At 39.4% G+C, this 21,820-nt stretch overlaps 1 protein-coding gene across 1 annotated transcript in view; it reads right to left on the reverse strand.

Moving 5' to 3' along the window:
* Positions 1-346: 346 nt before the first annotated feature.
* LOC128659257 (uncharacterized) overlaps positions 347-21,820 on the reverse strand; it is a 70,098-nt gene continuing 48,624 nt past the window's right edge. Inside the window, exons 5-9 of the mRNA XM_053712932.1 lie at positions 12,288-12,371; positions 7,533-7,679; positions 3,366-3,497; positions 1,224-1,346; positions 347-532 (exon numbers count right to left, since the gene is read on the reverse strand). Coding sequence (XP_053568907.1) covers positions 518-532; positions 1,224-1,346; positions 3,366-3,497; positions 7,533-7,679; positions 12,288-12,371 — 501 coding nt within the window. The 3' untranslated portion in view covers positions 347-517. The remainder of the gene's footprint in view (positions 533-1,223; positions 1,347-3,365; positions 3,498-7,532; positions 7,680-12,287; positions 12,372-21,820) is intronic.

Below are 21,820 nucleotides of genomic sequence, written 5' to 3' on the forward strand. Positions count from 1 at the left end.
AGTGTAACTATACTTTGTACTGCATTTTCAATGTGTTTTGTGCAACTTTTATCTTTCACGAAATAGTTAGCCAGAACGCAGAAGTCACGGTAATGATTCTAGCGTAAATCGTGATCGCGTTTACATTCAACTTAATAATGAGACTATGAATGCATTTTGGAAGCAGAATGCTATGAAAATTGGTAGCTCTAAACCTGCTAATTTGCCTCTATGGTTGTAGCGTTTGTACCCATTGATATCTATGGAGCTAAATCATGAGGCTGTATTACCCAAATTAAAACTTTATATTGGTGATAATATTCAGGGTCTTGTACAGAGATTACAGAATAAAACAATGCTACACCAGTTTGGGATTTTCAGGCAGGTTTTATAGAGCAGCTTCAGTTGTGCAAACTAGAAGGTAATATATGCAGTTCTAATACAGAGTTGAAGTTAATCTGAGTAAATGTGCATCTATACAGAGAGAGGCGGGGGAGGGCTGGTCCTGATCGTTATAGTCTTGTCATTGAACCAGCTGCTACATTGTCAGTTCCTGCAAATAAATAAATAAAGTAAATGACAAAAGAAACAAACGGATATAGATGATTATACCGACCCCTAGTTATTCATTTTTACTGCCAGAAAACGTTAAAGGGGTGCCCTCTGTAAAGACAATTATGGGCTGTAAATGCTTGTTTAAAGGGATATGAAACCCAAAATGTTTCTTTCATGGTTCAGATTACATTTTAAACAACTTTCTAATTTACTTCTATTATAAATTCTCTTCATTCTCTAGGTATCCTTTGTTGAAAAGCACAGACGTATGCTTAGGAGCACTTTATGGCAGCACTATTTCCTGACATGTAGCGCTCCCGATGCCTACCTAGGTATCTCTTCAACACAGAATATCATGGGGACGAAGCAAATTTGATCATAGAAGTAAATTGGAAACGTTTTTAAAAATGATATCCTCTGTCTGAATCACAAAAGAAAATGTTTGGGTTTCATACCCCTTTAAGGTATTACATGCAACTATAAACTGTATGTTAGAATGGTTTGTGCGTGTGGAAATCTGAGAGCCGTAATGGCACATAAATTGTTCAATTACGGTCAGTAAAATAGTTCATCTAATATCTATTAACTGACTGGTTTGATGAAAATGAACCCCATTGGTCTGTTCTGTGCCAGCTTGTTTCATAGGGTACAGGACAGGGTTTATTATGAAGTAGATCCCATGTTCTTACCATGATAGCGTTTACTATGTCATTGTTGTTGTGCCGAAGCGCCCTCACAGCTTTAGCTCTGGATACATTGGCTTGTGCCATTACCAGCTCAATATCTCGCACCTCCAGCCCAGCTTCATCCACCTGTAGGAAAAAAGGGGAATGTTAGAAGCTATTTGTGTAGTAGGAGTCATGTGTGCTCTGTAAAATGTTTATATCGTGTACATCAAGAGACAATACGTTTTAAAAAAGGTCTAGATACTTGTATGAAAGCGGATTTTCTTTATCTACGTCTATCTGGAATATTTTATTTAGAGGTTTACAGCCATTAAATTCTGTGGGTTCCATTAGGGATAACATCTGTAACTGATTTTTATTATATAAATTATGAACTCTAACAATAAAATGTGTTTTTGGGACTAACATAGACACAGAAATAAGTGTTTTAGCAGGTGAGTTTACCATCTATTTCCCCACCAATAGAATGTAATCTGCAACAAATTATGTAATGCAAACCTGGGAGAGTCACAGTGTGGTCCTCCAATGTATCTCATCTGACCCTCCACGTCTTCAAAATAAATACAGTTATAAATCTAAACCAGGGAGCAATTTTTAAGTACTTAGGATTTGAATGTGGAAGTATGCGCTATTCAACTCTTTTCGGATTGATTCTTGTGCAAGATCACTATGTTAAGATCTGGATTTGCACAGATTTTATCGTGAAAATCTTGCACAAAAATCAATCTGGCTCCTAAAAAAAGCCGTATAGCACATACTTCCGCATTCGGATCCTTACGAAGGCTCCAAATTCACATACTTAATATTTTATAGCAGCGTGAGAGGTATAACAAAAGAGTCATGTTGTTAAGATTGGAGTCACATAACTGCCACCATTGTCTGAGAGGCTGGGGGTGGAGCCAGGGTAATCTATGGGTGTGGTCACAACATAGGGTATAATTTAGTGTGCAATGGATGTGGCTGTATATGACATGGGCGGGGTTAGAGCAGTGTGGGTATATGGCTGGCTAGTATAATTTGGGATAAATTACTGGGACATTTAGTGAAGTGGTAGGAAAGGACAGTAGGACAAAATGGGGGAAGGTGAAGATCTCTGAAGCAATTTTCTCAGTAAGATTTAATGTTTGTCAAAATTATTATGTGTCAGTTATATAAGATTTGTGTCAATTATTGCAAAATCTTACAATGTGTTAATAAGACGTATGTCAGATATAAAGTAAAGGATATGTTCTTCTTGCGTAGTATATAAACATTCACTTGAATCCATCTATCGATGACCAAGTGATAAATACAGCAAATGAAGACATGTTCCAGATAGCAATCTTCTTAACTTAGCTTTTATTAAATCAAATGGTAAAAACTTGAGAGTACATGCAGAAAGTGCTGGTCATGATAAAAAGCCAACACGTTTCGGCATAGAGCTGTAGCCATGGCTTGTAGAGACTGTGTTTAGCTCACATATAAAACATTAAAACATTGCCTATTGGTCAGTAAACATGAGATTACTATACTAATTAATAAATATAGGGATGTCATGTTTATTGACCAATACAAACCATGACTACAGCTCTATGCCGAAACGCGTAGACTTTTTATCATGATCAGCACTTTCATAGGATTATGTGTAACCCTGGAAAGTAAGTATCTCCTTTCTTTCTACTGCCATGGCCATAGTATTGGACCAAGCCTGTGGTATATGCTGACTACCCAGTGATTGTTAGATATATATTATCGTATGGATTGTTGCACATATAGTGGCTAGTAAATTAATTGATGCTGGGGATCTGAGCAAACCTTTACTACTCATCAAGTGATAAATACCTCAGAAGAATGAAGAAAATGTAATCATGAAGTTTTGGCTATAACAATAAGGATGAATATCATTGTTAATCCAATACTCATGTGCGGATGAGCGACTGAACGCTCTTACAGCTACGCATGTGATGTACACGAGTACATTTTGTTAATTAAATAACATCAACAACTGGGTTTACTACTGAGTGCCTGACAGTGTAACTCACAATGCGCATCTGTAAGAGCAGCTTTAATTCGCAATAAGAGTTGACCAGAGCTGCACTCAGATACATACAGTAGCACATTGCAGGGAATAATTTTTATTTTCTATTTAAACGTTCTAGAGCTTACCTCCTCTTCTTCCTCACTCTCCTCCTTTATGGTGAGCGTAGGAGCGCTCTCAGTAATGAGTGGTGAGTGCTCCATGGGGACTTTAAACTTCTCCGCCGCTGCTTTGTGAACTTGCTGTGACAGATCTTCAATCTGTGTAAGGTGAATGTGAGAGCCCATGAGAGAGAACAGTACAAAGCACAGTGCACAACCATTAATACTAAACTGATTTGTCTGCGGCACCTACAGCATCCAACCTCTTTATAGTCCAATCACCAGCTGGCCAAAAAGCAAACCTGCAAATGCTGCAAAACAAAGATCTGGTTTACACAAATTTTGCAGCATTTAGCAAACTTTGCTTTTTGTGTGGGAAAAATAAATTTTTTTACATAAAACTAAGCGATGTTTAAAGGGATCGTAAGGCTAAAATTTAATGGACATGAAACCCAATTTTTTTTTTCTTTCATGATTCAGATAGAGCATCTCTCTTGGTATTGTTTGTTTAAAAGCAAACCTATGTAGGCTCAGGAGCTGGGAGCTAGCTTCTGATTGGTGGCTGCACATATATGATTCTTGTGAGGCTTACCAATGTTTTCAGCTAGCTCCAAGTAGTGCATTGCTGCTTCTTCAAGAAAAGATACCAAGAGAATGAAGCAAAATTGGAAAGCTGTTCATAAATGTGTGCATCATGTCTGAATCATGAAAGAAACATTTTGGGTTTCATATCCCTTTAAACTTTCTTGAAGAGTAAACCTAGGTGGACTGATAGGTGCTTAGGAGAGTCTGTATGTAGAACATTGCTACAAACATTGTTGCAAGCTCTGCTGTTACAGAGTGCGAAAGATACGTGCACGCTCCAGAGCTCCTATCAGCCTCCCTAGGTTTACTCTTCAACAAAGTACATTTGATAATAGAAGTAAATTGGAAAATTGCTTAAAATTGCACGCCCTGAATAATTCAAGTTACATTTTGTCTTTTCCTTTAATGTCCTTCTAAGAACCCAATAAAATGCTGTTTGTTACATGTAAGCACTGCAAATTGTATTTTGTTCCCAACAAATATATATTGAGGAGAAGATAGGAAGTAGGCGATATGTTACGGACGTTGTGCTTTTTCTTTCTTGTATACAAGTTTGCTTAAACTACTTTAAATGGATAGGAAAGTCCAAATTAAACTTGTATGATTCAAATGGAGCGTCATTTTAAGACACGTTGAAATTCACTTGTATTTTCAAATGTGTTTTGTTCTCTTAGTATCCACTGTTGAAAAACGAATATGTAAATATCCTAGACTAGTGAGAGCTAGCTGGGGCCTGCACACTTTTGTGTCTTGTGATTGGCTGACTAGATGTGCTCAGCTAGCAGCCAGTAGTGCAATGCTGTTCCTTCAGCAAAGGATATCAAGAGAATGAAGCAAATTTGATAATAGAAGTAAATTGGAAAATTGCTTGTTCTCTATCTGAATCCTGAAAGAAAATAATTGGGTTTCATGCCCCTCTAATTATTTGAATTTTAAGTTGTTTGCCAAACCAACACCTCATAGTTTATTTTGTTTAGAACTTATTTTAAAGGGACATTAAACTGCTTGGTACATCTACAGTAACAGGTTACTACACACCATTGTTTTCTCTCTACCTGCAACTTAAAGCCGTTCTCTTATTTTAAAGGGATATGAAACCCAAAAAATTTTTGTGATTCCGACAGAACATACCATTTTTAAAAAGTTTCCAATTTTCAAATATGATCAAATTTGCTTGGTTCCCATGATATTCTTTGTTGAAGAGATACCTAGGTAGGCACCTGAAGTGAATGATACAGACAATGCTGTTCCAGGTTCTTCCCAGTCTCCAACAAACAGCTAAACACAGGAGGGGCTTGTGTGAGAGCAAACACAGCTCAGTTACTACAGCGTGGTGCAGCCCAAACGACTGAGCGGGCAAATTAAAGGGACACTGAACCCAATTTTTTTTTCTTTCATGATTCAGATAGAGCGTGAAATTTTAAGCAACTTTCTAATTTACTCCTATTATCACATTTTCATCATTCTCTTGGTATCTTTATTTGAAATGCAAGAATGTAAGTTTAGATGCCGGACCATTTTTGGTGAACCTGGGTTGTACTTGCTGATTGGTGGATAAATTCATCCACCAATAAAAAAGTGATGTCCAGAGTTCTAAACCAAAAAAAAGCTTAGATGCCTTCTTTTTCAAATAGAGATAGCAAGAGAACGAAAAAAAGTTGATAATAGGAGTAAATTAGAAAGTTGCTTAAAATTGCATGCTCTATCTGAATCACAAAAGAAAAAAATTGAGTTCAGTGTCCCTTTAACTCTTGTAATTAAGCTATGACCTTAGTAGGAAGGATTCTATGGCAAACTGGCTAAAAACGAAGGGAACCTTTAAGTGTAATGTAACCTCTGTGGCACTTGGTGGTGACACTTTTAGGAGTTCCGTCTCCCAAATAGAATTTAGGATGAAATACCATGCAAATAGTAGTATACTTATTAGATTGTCTATTTTGTAATGAGCAGAATGTAGGATAAACCTCAAGGCAATTGAGATCAAGAGTAGGTGAACATATGAGAGATATTAAAAATGATAACAAAGATTCTAATGTAATGAGGCATTTTAATAGTTTAATTAATAATAAAAAAAAGTGTAAAAGTTATTAATATTGTAATGTTGTCATCCAGAGCTGGGATTTGGATCTACAAATTAAAAACAAAAACTCTGTTAGGACTAAATCAGGAATGGGACATTAGTTTTTTTGGTGAAACAATGGAATACTACAAAAATATTTTTCAGGGAATTGTGGTGTTGGTATTAATGCATTAGTGTTTTTTTAAGGTTGCTTAAGATAAAGTTAAGCTCTATTTATTTTGGATTTTAAATTTTAAATTAGACTCATTCATATTCCTATACAAATATTCCCTGAGAATTATTTTGAATGGCAGGTCCTTATGAAACAATAAATATATACAGTAAATATATATTTTTGCGGTGTTGTTTCGAAAATAGTATGTACAATTCTTTAAAGTTGTTGAGACTTTTGTTTTGGGATAACATTTATTTTAACTAATATTATTTTTAATTTGATTTGTTTTTAATATATTGTAAGATTCCTGGTCCCTAACAAGTGTCTATGAGTAAGGCCATATACAGCCGAAACGCGTAAGACAGCATTAGCTGAGTTGCTTTGTTTTTAAATATTTTTATGCTCATTTCTGTTTAAATAAAGTATGTATATTTTTTATGTCTAGAGGCTGGCCGGAGTCCTTTTTTCCTTTTCTGGTCCCTAACATGTAAACAATATATCAAATGATTAAGTGTTGGGAGGCACAAAACGCGTAAGGATTTTCCCACTGTCTTTGTGTATTTTTTAATGTTCATGGAATAAAGATACTTTAATTTTTTCTGAGAACACAGTGTGCAGCAGTAATTTATTTTTTTTAGCCATCTGGCGCACTACATGGTGCGATATAGTGCTGTCATCTAGTGCTCTTGCAAATGTATAACATTTTTTCAAAGCTGCTGTCATATAGTGCTCCATAAATAGGTTGTATACTAAGCGTACACCCCTGCATGTCAACAAAAGATACCAAGAAAATGAAGGAAAATTGGTAATGGAAGTAAATTAGAAAGTTGTTTAAAATTACATGTTCTATCTAAATCATGAAATACATTTTTGGGTGTCATATCCCTTTAACTCATTACAGAATCTAATTGGTAAAGCTCTGCATTTTATACTGGGCGTCGCCATTTTGTAGCACACGTATTTCTGCATCATGTGATAGGAGCAGTGCACTTTCTCAGATCTGCTTTTTGACAGCTGTACCAGTCTAGCTCACATAATAAAGAACTTCACTAAATGATACTTTTAAGGGGTAAAATAAGAACGATTGAAGACAGCGGCAGGTACAGGAGGAATAACAATATCATAGTGAGTAGTAACTGTCCTATTGTAGCTGTACTCAGCAGTTTAAAGGGACATTAAAGGGACACATGCACACTCCTAAACTCCTTTTAGTTTTCAAGAAAGGAAACCCTAGAATGAAGCAAATTTGATGATAGAAGTAAATTGAAAAGTTGTTTAAAAGTGCGTGTTCTATCTGATTCATGAAAGTTTAGTTTTGATTTTATTGTCCCTTTAAACATATTGCAAACTCATAGAAGTTGCATCAGTTGCTTACCTTGGCCTCTCCAAACACAATGTAGATGTCAGATGCCGGACTCTTGAAGACATCAGGCTTTGTGATCACAAACAGGATGTTCTTGGACTTACGGATGGTGATTCTGGTTACTCCGTGGATCTGCCGAAGACCCAGCTTGGACATAGCCTGGCACAGGCAACAAAGGAAAATATTATTATAGTGCATTGTGTGTAGCGCATGCGCCCCTTACATGCAGGTAATGAATTCTTATCTCAGACGTCATTTCATACTTCATAAGATTCTTACTGGTTTCATGCATGTCTGTTACACCTGTATTATAGCTATTAATATGAGGTTATGTACAGTTGTTATATACAGAATCTCATGCAGGTGGCATACTCAGAATGTCTGTTACACCTGTATTATAGCTATTAATATGAGGTTATGTACAGTTGTTATATACAGAATCTCATGCAGGTGGCATACTCAGAATGTCTGTTACACCTGTATTATAGCTATTAATATGAGGTTATGTACAGTTGTTATATACAGAATCTCATGCAGGTGGCATACTCAGAATGTCTGTTACACCTGTATTATAGCTATTAATATGAGCTTATGTACAGTTGTTATATACAGAATCTCATGCAGGTGGCATACTCAGAATGTCTGTTACACCTGTATTATAGCTATTAATATGAGGTTATGTACAGTTGCTATATACAGAATCCCATGCAGGTGGCATACTCAGAATGTCTGTTACACCTGTAACATAGCTATTAATATGAGGTTATGTACAGTTGTTATATACATAATCTAATGCAGATGGCATACTCAGAATGTCTGTTACACCTGTATTATAGCTATTAATATGAGGTTATGTACAGTTGTTATATACAGAATCTCATGCAGATGGCATACTCAGAATGTCTGTTACACCTGTATTATAGCTATTAATATGAGGTTATGTACAGTTGTTATATACAGAATCTAATGCAGATGGCATACTCAGAATGTCTGTTACACCTGTATTATAGCTATTAATATGAGGTTATGTACAGTTGTTATATACAGAATCTCATGCAGATGGCATACTCAGAATGTCTGTTACACCTGTATTATAGCTATTAATATGAGCTTATGTACAGTTGTTATATACAGAATCTCATGCAGGTGGCATACTCAGAATGTCTGTTACACCTGTATTATAGCTATTAATATGAGGTTATGTACAGTTGTTATATACAGAATCTCATGCAGATGGCATACTCAGAATGTCTGTTACACCTGTATTACAGCTATTAATATGAGGTTATGTACAGTTGTTATATACAGAATATCATGCAGGTGGCATACTCAGAATGTCTGTTACACCTGTATTATAGCTATTAATATGAGGTTATGTACAGTTGCTATATACAGAATCTCATGCAGGTGGCATACTCAGAATGTCTGTTACACCTGTATTATAGTTATTAATATGAGGTTATGTACAGTTGTTATATACAGAATCTCATGCAGGTGGCATACTCAGAATGTCTGTTACACCTGTATTATAGCTATTAATATGAGGTTATGTACAGTTGTTATATACAGAATCTCATGCAGATGGCATACTCAGAATGTCTGTTACACCTGTATTACAGCTATTAATATGAGGTTATGTACAGTTGTTATATACAGAATCTCATGCAGGTGGCATACTCAGAATGTCTGTTACACCTGTATTATAGCTATTAATATGAGGTTATGTATAGTTGTTATATACAGAATCTCATGCAGGTGGCATACTCAGAATGTCTGTTACACCTGTATTATAGCTATTAATATGAGGTTATGTACAGTTGTTATATACAGAATCTCATGCAGGTGGCATACTCAGAATGTCTGTTACACCTGTATTATAACTATTAATATGAGGTTATGTACAGTTGTTATATACAGAATCTCATGCAGGTGGCATACTCAGAATGTCTGTTACACCTGTATTATAGCTATTAATATGAGGTTATGTACAGTTGTTATATACAGAATCTCATGCAGGTGGCATACTCAGAATGTCTGTTACACCTGTATTATAGCTATTAATATGAGGTTATGTACAGCTGTTATATACAGAATCTAATGCAGGTGGCATACTCAGAATGTCTGTTACACCTGTATTATAGCTATTAATATAAGGTTATGTACAGTTGTTATATACAGTATCTAATGCAGGTGGCATACTCAGAATGTCTGTTACACCTGTATTATAGCTATTAATATGAGGTTATGTACAGTTGTTATATACAGAATCTCATGCAGGTGGCATACTCAGAATGTCTGTTACACCTGTATTATAGCTATTAATATGAGGTTATGTACAGTTGTTATATACAGAATATCATGCAGGTGGCATACTCAGAATGTCTTTTACACCTGTATTATAGCTATTAATATGAGGTTATGTACAGTTGTTATATACAGAATATCATGCAGGTGGCATACTCAGAATGTCTGTTACACCTGTATTATAACTATTAATATGAGGTTATGTACAGTTGCTATATACAGAATCTCATGCAGGTGGCATACTCAGAATGTCTGTTACACCTGTATTATAACTATTAATATGAGGTTATGTACAGTTGCTATATACAGAATCTCATGCAGGTGGCATACTCAGAATGTCTGTTACACCTGTATTATAGCTATTAATATGAGGTTATGTACAGCTGTTATATACAGAATCTAATGCAGGTGGCATACTCAGAATGTCTGTTACACCTGTATTATAGCTATTAATATGAGGTTATGTACAGTTGTTATATACAGAATCTCATGCAGGTGGCATACTCAGAATGTCTGTTACACCTGTATTATAACTATTAATATGAAGTTATGTACAGTTGTTATATACAGAATCTCATGCAGGTGGCATACTCAGAATGTCTGTTACACCTGTATTATAGCTATTAATATGAGGTTATGTACAGTTGTTATATACAGAATCTCATGCAGGTGGCATACTCAGAATGTCTGTTACACCTGTATTATAACTATTAATATGAGGTTATGTACAGTTGTTATATACAGAATCTCATGCAGGTGGCATACTCAGAATGTCTGTTACACCTGTATTATAGCTATTAATATGAGGTTATGTACAGTTGTTATATACAGTATCTAATGCAGGTGGCATACTCAGAATGTCTGTTACACCTGTATTATAGCTATTAATATGAGGTTATGTACAGTTGTTATATACAGAATCTCATGCAGGTGGCATACTCAGAATGTCTGTTACACCTGTATTATAGCTATTAATATGAGGTTATGTACAGTTGTTATATACAGAATATCATGCAGGTGGCATACTCAGAATGTCTGTTACACCTGTATTATAACTATTAATATGAGGTTATGTACAGTTGCTATATACAGAATCTCATGCAGGTGGCATACTCAGAATGTCTGTTACACCTGTATTATAACTATTAATATGAGGTTATGTACAGTTGCTATATACAGAATCTCATGCAGGTGGCATACTCAGAATGTCTGTTACACCTGTATTATAGCTATTAATATGAGGTTATGTACAGCTGTTATATACAGAATCTCATGCAGGTGGCATACTCAGAATGTCTGTTACACCTGTATTATAGCTATTAATATGAGGTTATGTACAGTTGTTATATACATAATCTAATGCAGATGGCATACTCAGAATGTCTGTTACACCTGTATTATAGCTATTAATATGAGGTTATGTACAGTTGTTATATACAGAATCTCATGCAGGTGGCATACTCAGAATGTCTGTTACACCTGTATTATAGCTATTAATATGAGGTTATGTACAGTTGCTATATACAGAATCTCATGCAGGTGGCATACTCAGAATGTCTGTTACACCTGTATTATAACTATTAATATGAGGTTATGTACAGCTGTTATATACATAATCTCATGCAGGTGGCATACTCAGAATGTCTGTTACACCTGAATTATAGCTATTAATATGAGGTTATGTACAGTTGTTATATACAGAATCTCATGCAGGTGGCATACTCAGAATGTCTGTTACACCTGTATTATAGCTATTAATATGAGGTTATGTACAGTTGTTATATACAGAATATCATGCAGGTGGCATACTCAGAATGTCTTTTACACCTGTATTATAGCTATTAATATGAGGTTATGTACAGTTGCTATATACAGAATCTCATGCAGGTGGCATACTCAGAATGTCTGTTACACCTGTATTATAGCTATTAATATGAGGTTATGTACAGTTGTTATATACAGAATCTCATGCAGGTGGCATACTCAGAATGTCTTTTACACCTGTATTATAGCTATTAATATGAGGTTATGTACAGTTGTTATATACAGAATCTCATGCAGATGGCATACTCAGAATGTCTGTTACACCTGTATTATAGCTATTAATATGAGGTTATGTACAGTTGTTATATACAGAATCTCATGCAGGTGGCATACTCAGAATGTCTGTTACACCTGTATTATAGCTATTAATATGAGGTTATGTACAGTTGTTATATACAGAATCTCATGCAGATGGCATACTCAGAATGTCTGTTTCACCTGTATTATAGCTATTAATATGAGGTTATGTACAGTTGTTATATACAGAATCTCATGCAGGTGGCATACTCAGAATGTCTGTTACACCTGTATTATAGCTATTAATATGAGGTTATGTACAGTTGTTATATACAGAATCTCATGTATGTGGAATAATTTTATTATGGTGTGTGTGGTAGGGTCCCCTGTCCAGTTACGCACCTTCCTGGCCTTCTTTTCACTGCGACTTTGCTTGGCTTTGCTGATAGATTCCTCTCCAGAGCCTACACAATGAGCCAACTGGTTCTTAAAGAGAGCAAATGATAAACATCTGTTAATGCAGTGCCATTTATTTGTATGTCATATAGTACAGTTTGTGATATATAATGTACAGGATAATTGTTTTATTGAATAATTGTAAACCCTACATTACAGCACCCACCATCTGACCTACACTGCTGCACCCCCCATCTGACCCCCTAAACTGTTGGACCCCCTAAACTGTTGCACCCACCATCTGACCTACACTGCTGTACCAACCATCTGACCTACACTGCTGTACCAACCATCTGACCTACACTGCTGTACCCACCATCTGACCTACACTGGTGCACCCCCCATCTGACCCCCAAAACTGCAGTACCCCACCATCTTACCCCCTAAACTGAAGCACCTCACCATCTGACCTACACTGCTGCACCCACTGTCTGACCTACACTACTGCATCCACCGTCTGACCTACACTGCTGTACCCACCATGTGACCTACACTGCAGCACCCACCGTCTGACATACACTGCTGCACCCACCGTCTGACCTACACTGCTGCTCCCACCGTCTGACCTACACTGAAGCACCCACCATCTGACCTACACTGCTGCACCCACCGTCTGACCTACACTGCTGCACCCACCGTCTGACCTACACTGCTGCACCCACCGTCTGACCTACACTGCTGCACCCACCATCTGACCTACACTTCTGCACCTACCGTCTGACCTACACTGCTGCACCCCACTTTCTGACCTACACTGCTGCACCCATCATCTGTACCTTTATACTGTAGCACCCCACCTTCTGTACCATACAGTGCTGCACCCCATCATCTGTACCTTATACTGTAGCACCCGACCTTCTGTACCGTACAGTGCTGCACCCCATCATCTGTACCTTATACTGTAGCACCCGACCTTCTGTACCATACAGTGCTGCACCCCATCATCTGTACCTTATACTGTAGCACCCGACCTTCTGTACCGTACAGTGCTGCACCCTATTATCTGTACCTTATACTGTAGCACCCCACCTTCTGTACTGTACAGTGCTGCACCCCATCATCTGTACCTTATACTGTAGCACACCACCTTCTGTACCGTACAATGCTGCACCCCATCATCTGTACTGTATACTGTAGCACCCCACCTTCTGACCTACACTGCTGAACCCTACCATCTGATCTACACTGCTGCACCCCACCGTCTGACCTACACTGCTGCACCCCACCGTCTGATCTACACTGCTGCACCCCACCGTCTGACCTACACTGCTGCACCCACCGTCTGACCTACACTGCAGCACCCACCGTCTGACCTACACTGAAGCACCCACCGTCTGACCTACACTGCTGCACCCACCGTCTGACCTACACTGCTGCACCCACCGTCTGATCTACACTGCTGCACCCCACCTTCTGACCTACACTGCTGCACCCACCGTCTGACCTACACTGCTGCACCCACCGTCTGACCTACACTGCTGCACCCCACCGTCTGACCTACACTGCTGCACCCCACCGTCTGACCTACACTGCTGCACCCCATCATCTGTACCTTATACTGTAGCACCCCACCTTCTGCACCGTACAGTGCTGCACCCCATCATCTGTACTGTATACTGTAGCACCCCACCTTCTGTACCGTACAGTGCTGCACCCCATCATCTGTACCTTATACTGTAGCACACCACCTTCTGTACCGTACAGTGTTGCACCCCATCATCTGTACTATATACTGTAGCACCCCACCTTCTGACCTACACTGCTGCACCCTACCATCTGACCTACACTGCTGCACCCACTGTCTGACCTACACTGCTGCACCTACCGCCTGACCTACACTGCTGCACCCTACCATCTGATCTACACTGCTGCACCCACCGTCTGACCTACACTGCTGCACCCACTGTCTGACCTACACTGCTGCACCCACCATGTGACCTACACTGCAGCACCCACCGTCTGACATACACTGCTGCACCCACCGTCTGACCTACACTGCTGCACCTACTGCCTGACCTACACTGCTGCACCCACCGTCTGACCTACACTGCTGCACCCACCGTCTGACCTACACTGCTGCACCCACTGTCTGACCTACACTGTTGCACCCACCGTCTGACCTACACTGCTGCACCCACTGTCTGACCTACACTGCTGCACCCACTGTCTGACCTACACTGCTGCACCCCATCATCTGTACCTTATACTGTAGCACACCACCTTCTGCACCGTACAGTGCTGCACCCCATCATCTGCACCGTATATTATAGCACCCCACCTTCTGTACCGTACAGCGCTGCACCCCATCATCTCTACCTTATACTGTAGCACACCACCTTCTGTACCGTACACTGCTGCACCCCATCATCTGTACCTTATACTGTAGCACACCACCTTCTGTACCGTACAGTGCTGCACCCCATCATCTGCACCGTATATTATAGCACCCCACCTTCTGTACCGTACAGCGCTGCACCCCATCATCTCTACCTTATACTGTAGCACACCACCTTCTGTACCGTACACTGCTGCACCCCATCATCTGTACCTTATACTGTAGCACACCACCTTCTGTACCGTACACTGCTGCACCCCATCATCTGTACCTTATACTGTAGCACACCACCTTCTGCACCGTACAGTGTTGCACCCCATCATCTGCACCGTTTACTGTAGCACCCCACCTTCTGTACCGTATACTGTAGCACCCACCCTCTGCACCGTACACTGCTGCACCCCATCATCTGTACCATTTACTGTAGCACCCCACCTTCTGTACCGTATATTGTAGCACCTCACCTTCTGTAACGTACAGTGCTGCATCCCATCATCTGTACCGTTTACTGTAGCACCCCACCTTCTGTACCGTATACTGTAGCACCCACCCTCTGCACCGTACAGTGCTGCACCCCATCATCTGCACCGTATACTGTAGCACCCCACCTTCTGTACCGTATTCTGTAGCACCCACCCTCTGCACCGTACAGTGCTGCGCCCCATCATCTGCACCGTATACTGTAGCACCCCACCTTCTGTACCGTATTCTGTAGCACCCACCCTCTGCACCGTACAGTGCTGCGCCCCATCATCTGCACCGTATACTGTAGCACCCCACCTTCTGTACCGTATTCTGTAGCACCCCACCATCTGTACCGTATACTGTAGCACCCCACCATCTGTACCGTATTCTGTAGCACCCCATCCTCTGTACCGTATACTGTAGCACCCCACCTTCTGTACTGTATACTGTAGCACCCCACCTTCTGTACTGTATACTGTAGCACCCCACCTTCTGTACCGTATACTATAGCACCCACCTTCTGTACCGTATACTGTAGCACCCCACCTTCTGTACAGTATACTGTAGCACCCCACCTTCTGTACTGTATACTGTAGCACCCCACCTTCTGTACCGTATACTGTAGCACCCCATCCTCTGTACCGTATACTGTAGCACCCCACCTTCTGTACCGTATTCTGTAGCACCCCACCATCTGTACCGTATTCTGTAGCACCCCACCATCTGTACCGTATACTGTAGCACCCCACCTTCTGTACCGTATTCTGTAGCACCCCACCTTCTGTACCGTATACTGTAGCACCCCACCTTCTGTACCGTATACTGTAGCACCCCATCCTCTGTACCGTATACTGTAGCACCCCACCTTCTGTACTGTATACTGTAGCACCCCACCATCTGTACCGTATTCTGTAGCACCCCATCCTCTGTACTGTATACTGTAGCACCCCACCTTCTGTACCGTATTCTGTAGCACCCCACCTTCTGTACCGTATACTGTAGCACCCCATCCTCTGTACCGTATACTGTAGCACCCCATCCTCTGTACCGTATACTGTAGCACCCCACCATCTGTACCGTATTCTGTAGCACCCCACCATCTGTACCGTATTCTGTAGCACCCCACCTTCTGTACCGTATTCTGTAGCACCCCACCTTCTGTACCGTATTCTGTAGCACCCCATCCTCTGTACCGTATTCTGTAGCACCCCATCCTCTGTACCGTATACTGTAGCACCCCATCCTCTGTACCGTATACTGTAGCACCCCCACAATCTGTACCGTATTCTGTAGCACCCCACCATCTGTACCGTATTCTGTAGCACCCCACCTTCTGTACCGTATACTGTAGCACCCCATCCTCTGTACCGTATACTGTAGCACCCCACCATCTGTACCGTATTCTGTAGCACCCCACCATCTGTACCGTGACTTTACATTTTGTGCTTCTGAGACTGTGACATTAAAGGGATATGAAATCCAAACATTTCTTTTGAGATTCAGACAGAGCATACAATTTGTTTTTTAAATATGACTTACTTTTATTATAAAATGTGCTTTGTTCCCATGATATTCTGTGCTGAAGAGATACCTAGGTAGTCATCAGGAGCACTACATGACAGGAAATAGTGCTGCCATCTAGTGTTCTTACAAATGGATTACATTCTTGCAAAACTGCTGCCATCTAGTGTTCTTACAAATGGATTACATTCTTGCAAAACTGCTGTCATCTAGTGTTCTTACAAATGGATTACATTCTTGCAAAACTGCTGCCATCTAGTGTTCTTACAAATGGATTACATTCTTGCAAAACTGCTGCCATCTAGTGTTCTTACAAATGGATTACATTCTTGCAAAACTGCTGCCATCTAGTGTTCTTACAAATGGATTACATTCTTGCAAAACTGCTGTCATATAGAGCTCCAGAAATGGTCCGGCTCCTAAGCTTACTGCTTTTAAAAAAAAGATACCAAAAGAACAAAGAAAAATTGGTAATAGAAGTAAATTAGTGCAGTTTTAAAGAACTTTCTATCTGAATCATGAAAGAAAAACATTTGGTTTCAGATCCCTTTAACATTAAGAATATTTGATCATGTGTAATGCTTAAATGGCTGTTTTATTGTTCTGTTTATGAGCTTGTCTGTATTTATTCTACGACAGCCAGAGAGCTGAGCCTCTTGTTTGTGCTGTTTCAGCCGGTTCAGTTGTTTCCTTGCTTGCTGCTTATGTAACACCGGCGGGTTGACACAACATATCACTAGGAACTGATGCGTGAGGAACCTCCGTGATGTGCACATTCCTGTGAGGAGCTGCAGGGCAGGCAGAGAAATGGTGGGGTTAAACCTGCCCCAGTTTCATTCTTACATAACCCTGACAATGTAGGAATTTGTACAAAATCAACATGAAAATCAGACGCATCCTAAAATGTAAAGTAAACCCCAAAACTGCTGGGATAAAAAGAAAAAGAAAAGCCCTTATATAATGTTTAGTTAGGCTTATTAAAAATGCATTGTACACAAATTTGCAATCTCTCTTTCATTGCCTGTCCTATATCTATCCCCAATTGTCCTCAGAAGAAGAGAGAACTAAATAGAAAACTTGAGTTCAAACATGGCAGCACCTATTACTTTATAGAAACTAAACCTTTACATTTATATCTTTAATATTTTAACAACTAATATAATCCTAAAAAGTAATCTACATATTCCCCTAAAGCTAATCTTTATTATCATGTATAGCATGATTTACTGTGTAACATCTTGTAGCACTGACAAGACGTCTTAGATCATCTGGCCAGACCAGAGAACTTTAGATCATTGTGGCTTTTAGTATTACACAGAGAACACACAGAGCCTCAAACCTTTGCAAAGAAAGAATTAGTAGAAAAACTGACACTGCAGAACATTAACAATGCTATGTCTTTCTGGTGCCATATGTGTAAAGTGTCTGGGCATGGACCTAATGTAAAAATTGTCTTTTTATTCAGATTTTACTGGACAGCTGGTGGGAATACTGGACACCTGTCAACCCTAACTACAACTGATTTATATTCAGGAATACATTTAAATATTACAGATTATACAGTTTATTTTGTCAGTTTAACAGCAGTTACTCTAAGACAGTGCTCCAATCCATGCTTCACTGCCAAGAATGGCTGCAACATGTGTTGGAGCACCCATGGCAAGCAATGGGTTAATAATAATTGTTCTATGTTATTACAATCAGGGATATTACAATTACTCAATCTATTTATCTGTCTATATATAGTAGCACCAGCAGTGATATTCCAGCCACCTGTGTGCTGTATAATGATGCTGAGTGTGAGCTCAGCTTGCAGATCACTAAGGGAACCATCCCAAGGGAAGCCACAGCCTCATCCTTACATAAAGGTTGTACTGAGCTCACATCAGCTCTGGCTCTTCTTCAGGGCTGTGGCCCTTACAGGCTAAGCAAAGGGTTTATCTATATCTCTGTAGGACACTCTCTATCACCTGGTGCATCTCAACACATTGGAAGACCCAGTACTGAAGATTTTATAGTGTGCTATGTACGTAGCAGACCATATAAGTTTGTAATACATAAAACTTGTAGTTAAAGCAAATAGAAAAGGCACTTGATCACTACAGTGTTACATTTAATATACAAAACACCCCTAGAGCAGGGTTAGAAAAAAGAAATGCCTCTGAGCACAAACTATAAGTCCAAAGAAACAGCATAACAAATGTTACCAATTATGAGTGTAAAATGTAACTTTTATTTTTTTATATTAAAAAGGACAGCGCGAAAAAGAGTGCAGTATAGGCTGCCCGAACACATACATTAAAAACACTACAATACCAGTTGTGTTGGCATAACAGAGAAATATAGTGTATTAAATTATACACCTGGATTAGTGAGATAATAACGGGCGGTTGTTAGGTGAATATTGTCAAGTATATTACAAGATTATCTTGAGTTGTGTCAAGATTAAATACCATCCATTGAAGGATTAAAAGTACAACCTAGCAGCCAATCTTCACACTGACTGAAAATTATGAACGCTATTCGCCAACCCTGGCTGTCTGCCAGGAATGTGGTTATTACACTATACGAAATCTGTTCATTAAACTAACAACAATATCAACTGGTAGAGAGCAAGTTAAAAAAAAGCAAATGTCCCCTAATGCGGTCGCGTTTCACTTTCGCTTCCTCTGAGGAACAATCGCCCCTTATTATCTCACTAATCCAGGTGTATATTTAATCTGATAAATGCCGGCAAAACCACAGTGTATGTACATTCGCACTGTGCATACATATCAGGCTGAGTGATTATATATTTATTGACTATTCACCTTGAATATTAGCTATCTTGTAAACTGTAAGTTTGCGGTTGGGTTGTTGTAACCTTTTTAAATTTCATGCCAATATTTAAAATACAAGATACTATCGGTTGACGCTGACATGAATGTTACTATTAATATATCTTCTAGAATATATGTGATACAGTTAGCAACTCAGTATTCTTAAAGTGAAGGTCAACTTTGATGAATGAAAGTCCGGTTTTTAAAAATTTATAAAGCTGCCGTTTTGTTTAAAAACTTACCTCTCTCCTCGTCACAGCCAGAGCAGCTTCCCCCGCCCGCCGATCCTCTCCTCATATGTCAGCAATGATGAATCCGGCTTCCTCCAATAGCAGCTTTCCCCACCCGGGGCAAACATTGCCTGAGGCCATGCCGTGATTGGAGGAAGCCAGATTCTTCATAGCTGACGTATGAAGAGAGGTTTTGCGTGCGGGGGAAACTGCTCTGTGAAGAGGAGAGCGGTAAGTTTTTAAACAAAACGGCTGCTTTGTAAACTTTGATGAATGAAAGTGCCCCTGTTTTGTTTTTTTTTGTTTTTGTTTTTTTTTTTATTTTCAAACAAGCTTTATTGGTAAAAGAAGATACAAACATTACATGTATATCAGAGTATTTGCAGTGAAATAATATCTTACAATTACAGGTGGCCCTCGGTTTACAACGGTTCAATTTGCACCGTTTCAGAATAACAACCTTTTTTTCAGTCATGTGACTGCTATTGAAAAGCATTGAGAAGCAGTGCATTGATTAAAATAGTCAGTAGGTGGAGCTGTTCGCTTGTGTTGCAGCAAAGATATGCAAGCCAAGCAAGCTGAAATATATCAGTTTAACCAGACCTGAGCTATCGAGCAACTTGCAAAGGAACAAGATCTTCCTGTCTATAAATCAGTCCAGATTGGAATGCATAGAAATAACTGTTTGCAGAAAAATGCAAGTAAAGTCTGTGTTGTGTGATTATTTTATTAGGTTTATAATGCTGTTTAGCATTTAAAGTCTTAATTTCAAAGCTTTAAAAATAATGTATTAGGTGTTACTTATGCCAATTTTGAGAGGGGCCTGGAACCTAACTCCCTTACTTCCCATTGACATTATAAACTGGGTTTCAATTTACAACGGTTTCGATTTACAACCATTCCTTCTGGAACATAACCCCGGCGTAAACTGAGGGCTACCTGTATACATGTTATCACAAACGTCTCATAATTTTTAGCATGAGTTCTTAGTAAACAGTAGGAAGAATCCAATTAAATTGAGAAGTGATCATCCAACTAGTAGCCAATAACAAGGAACTAGCGTCAATTGCATCCGTTACCAATAATATTAACGTTATATCTTATTAATATCATATTAAACTTTGAAAGAAAACATCAGGCATATACTAAAACAAAGTTAAATAGATCTACATCTTACAAACATCATACAGCTGAGAGTACTTGAGTGCCTGATGCAAGAATTTCTGTGAATCTAAAGAAAAGGATTAAGAGAGATAGAAGTGAAAGTAATGTAAGGGAGTGGGGGAGTGGGGCTTGGAGGGAGAGGGGGAAAAAAAAGGGGAAAAAAGGGAGGAAAACAGATGCGCCGCCCATAGTAGCACTAAGCTTTGCGAGAGCCTCATAGTCCCCGCCCCTCCCAAGTCAACAGCATCATTTCATGTGTACCTAATTTACCAATTTTCAGATAATGATATCTCTCAAGTCTCAATAGTTCACCTATCTTGGCCTTCCACTCCAACAATCTTGGGGTGGCTTGTTTTTTTCCAATACAGTGGTATCAAACTCTTTGCCCCATTCAGCATTAGTAGGAAAAGCAGATACCTATCTTCCCCAATAATCTTGGGCAGTTGGTGATAAATTAAATTACTTGGATTGGGAGGGATAATAACCCCAAGGATCCTACTCATTTCACTTAGTATCTCATCCCAATAAGACCGTATATCTGGGCACGACCACCAAATATGCAGAAGAGTACCCTCCTCTCCACATACTCTCCAGCATTCCCCACTTGTGTGCGGATAAATTTGTTTCAATCTCTGGGGAGTCAAATACCACCTGCTTAGTAATTTGTAGTGCATTTCTTGTACTCTAGCTGAGACCGATGCTTTTTTCGCCCTTTCAAAGATTTTAAGCCAGTTCTTGTGATCTATATCCTGTCCAAAATAGTCCTGCCAGGCCTGTGTGTAGGTTGGGAGGGAGTGTTCCTCTCCTACCACTAGGAGTTTATACAGTTGTGAAATCAGGTGAGTTGGGTTTTGAGACATTGTGCAGAGGGCTTCTAAGGCCGATCTGCGCCTCGTCAAATCAGACCTCTCTTTGTGGGAATTAAAATAATGCATGCCATTCTAA

Source organism: Bombina bombina, chromosome 5 (genome assembly GCF_027579735.1).
Source record: "Bombina bombina isolate aBomBom1 chromosome 5, aBomBom1.pri, whole genome shotgun sequence".
Lineage (NCBI taxonomy): Eukaryota > Metazoa > Chordata > Amphibia > Anura > Bombinatoridae > Bombina > Bombina bombina.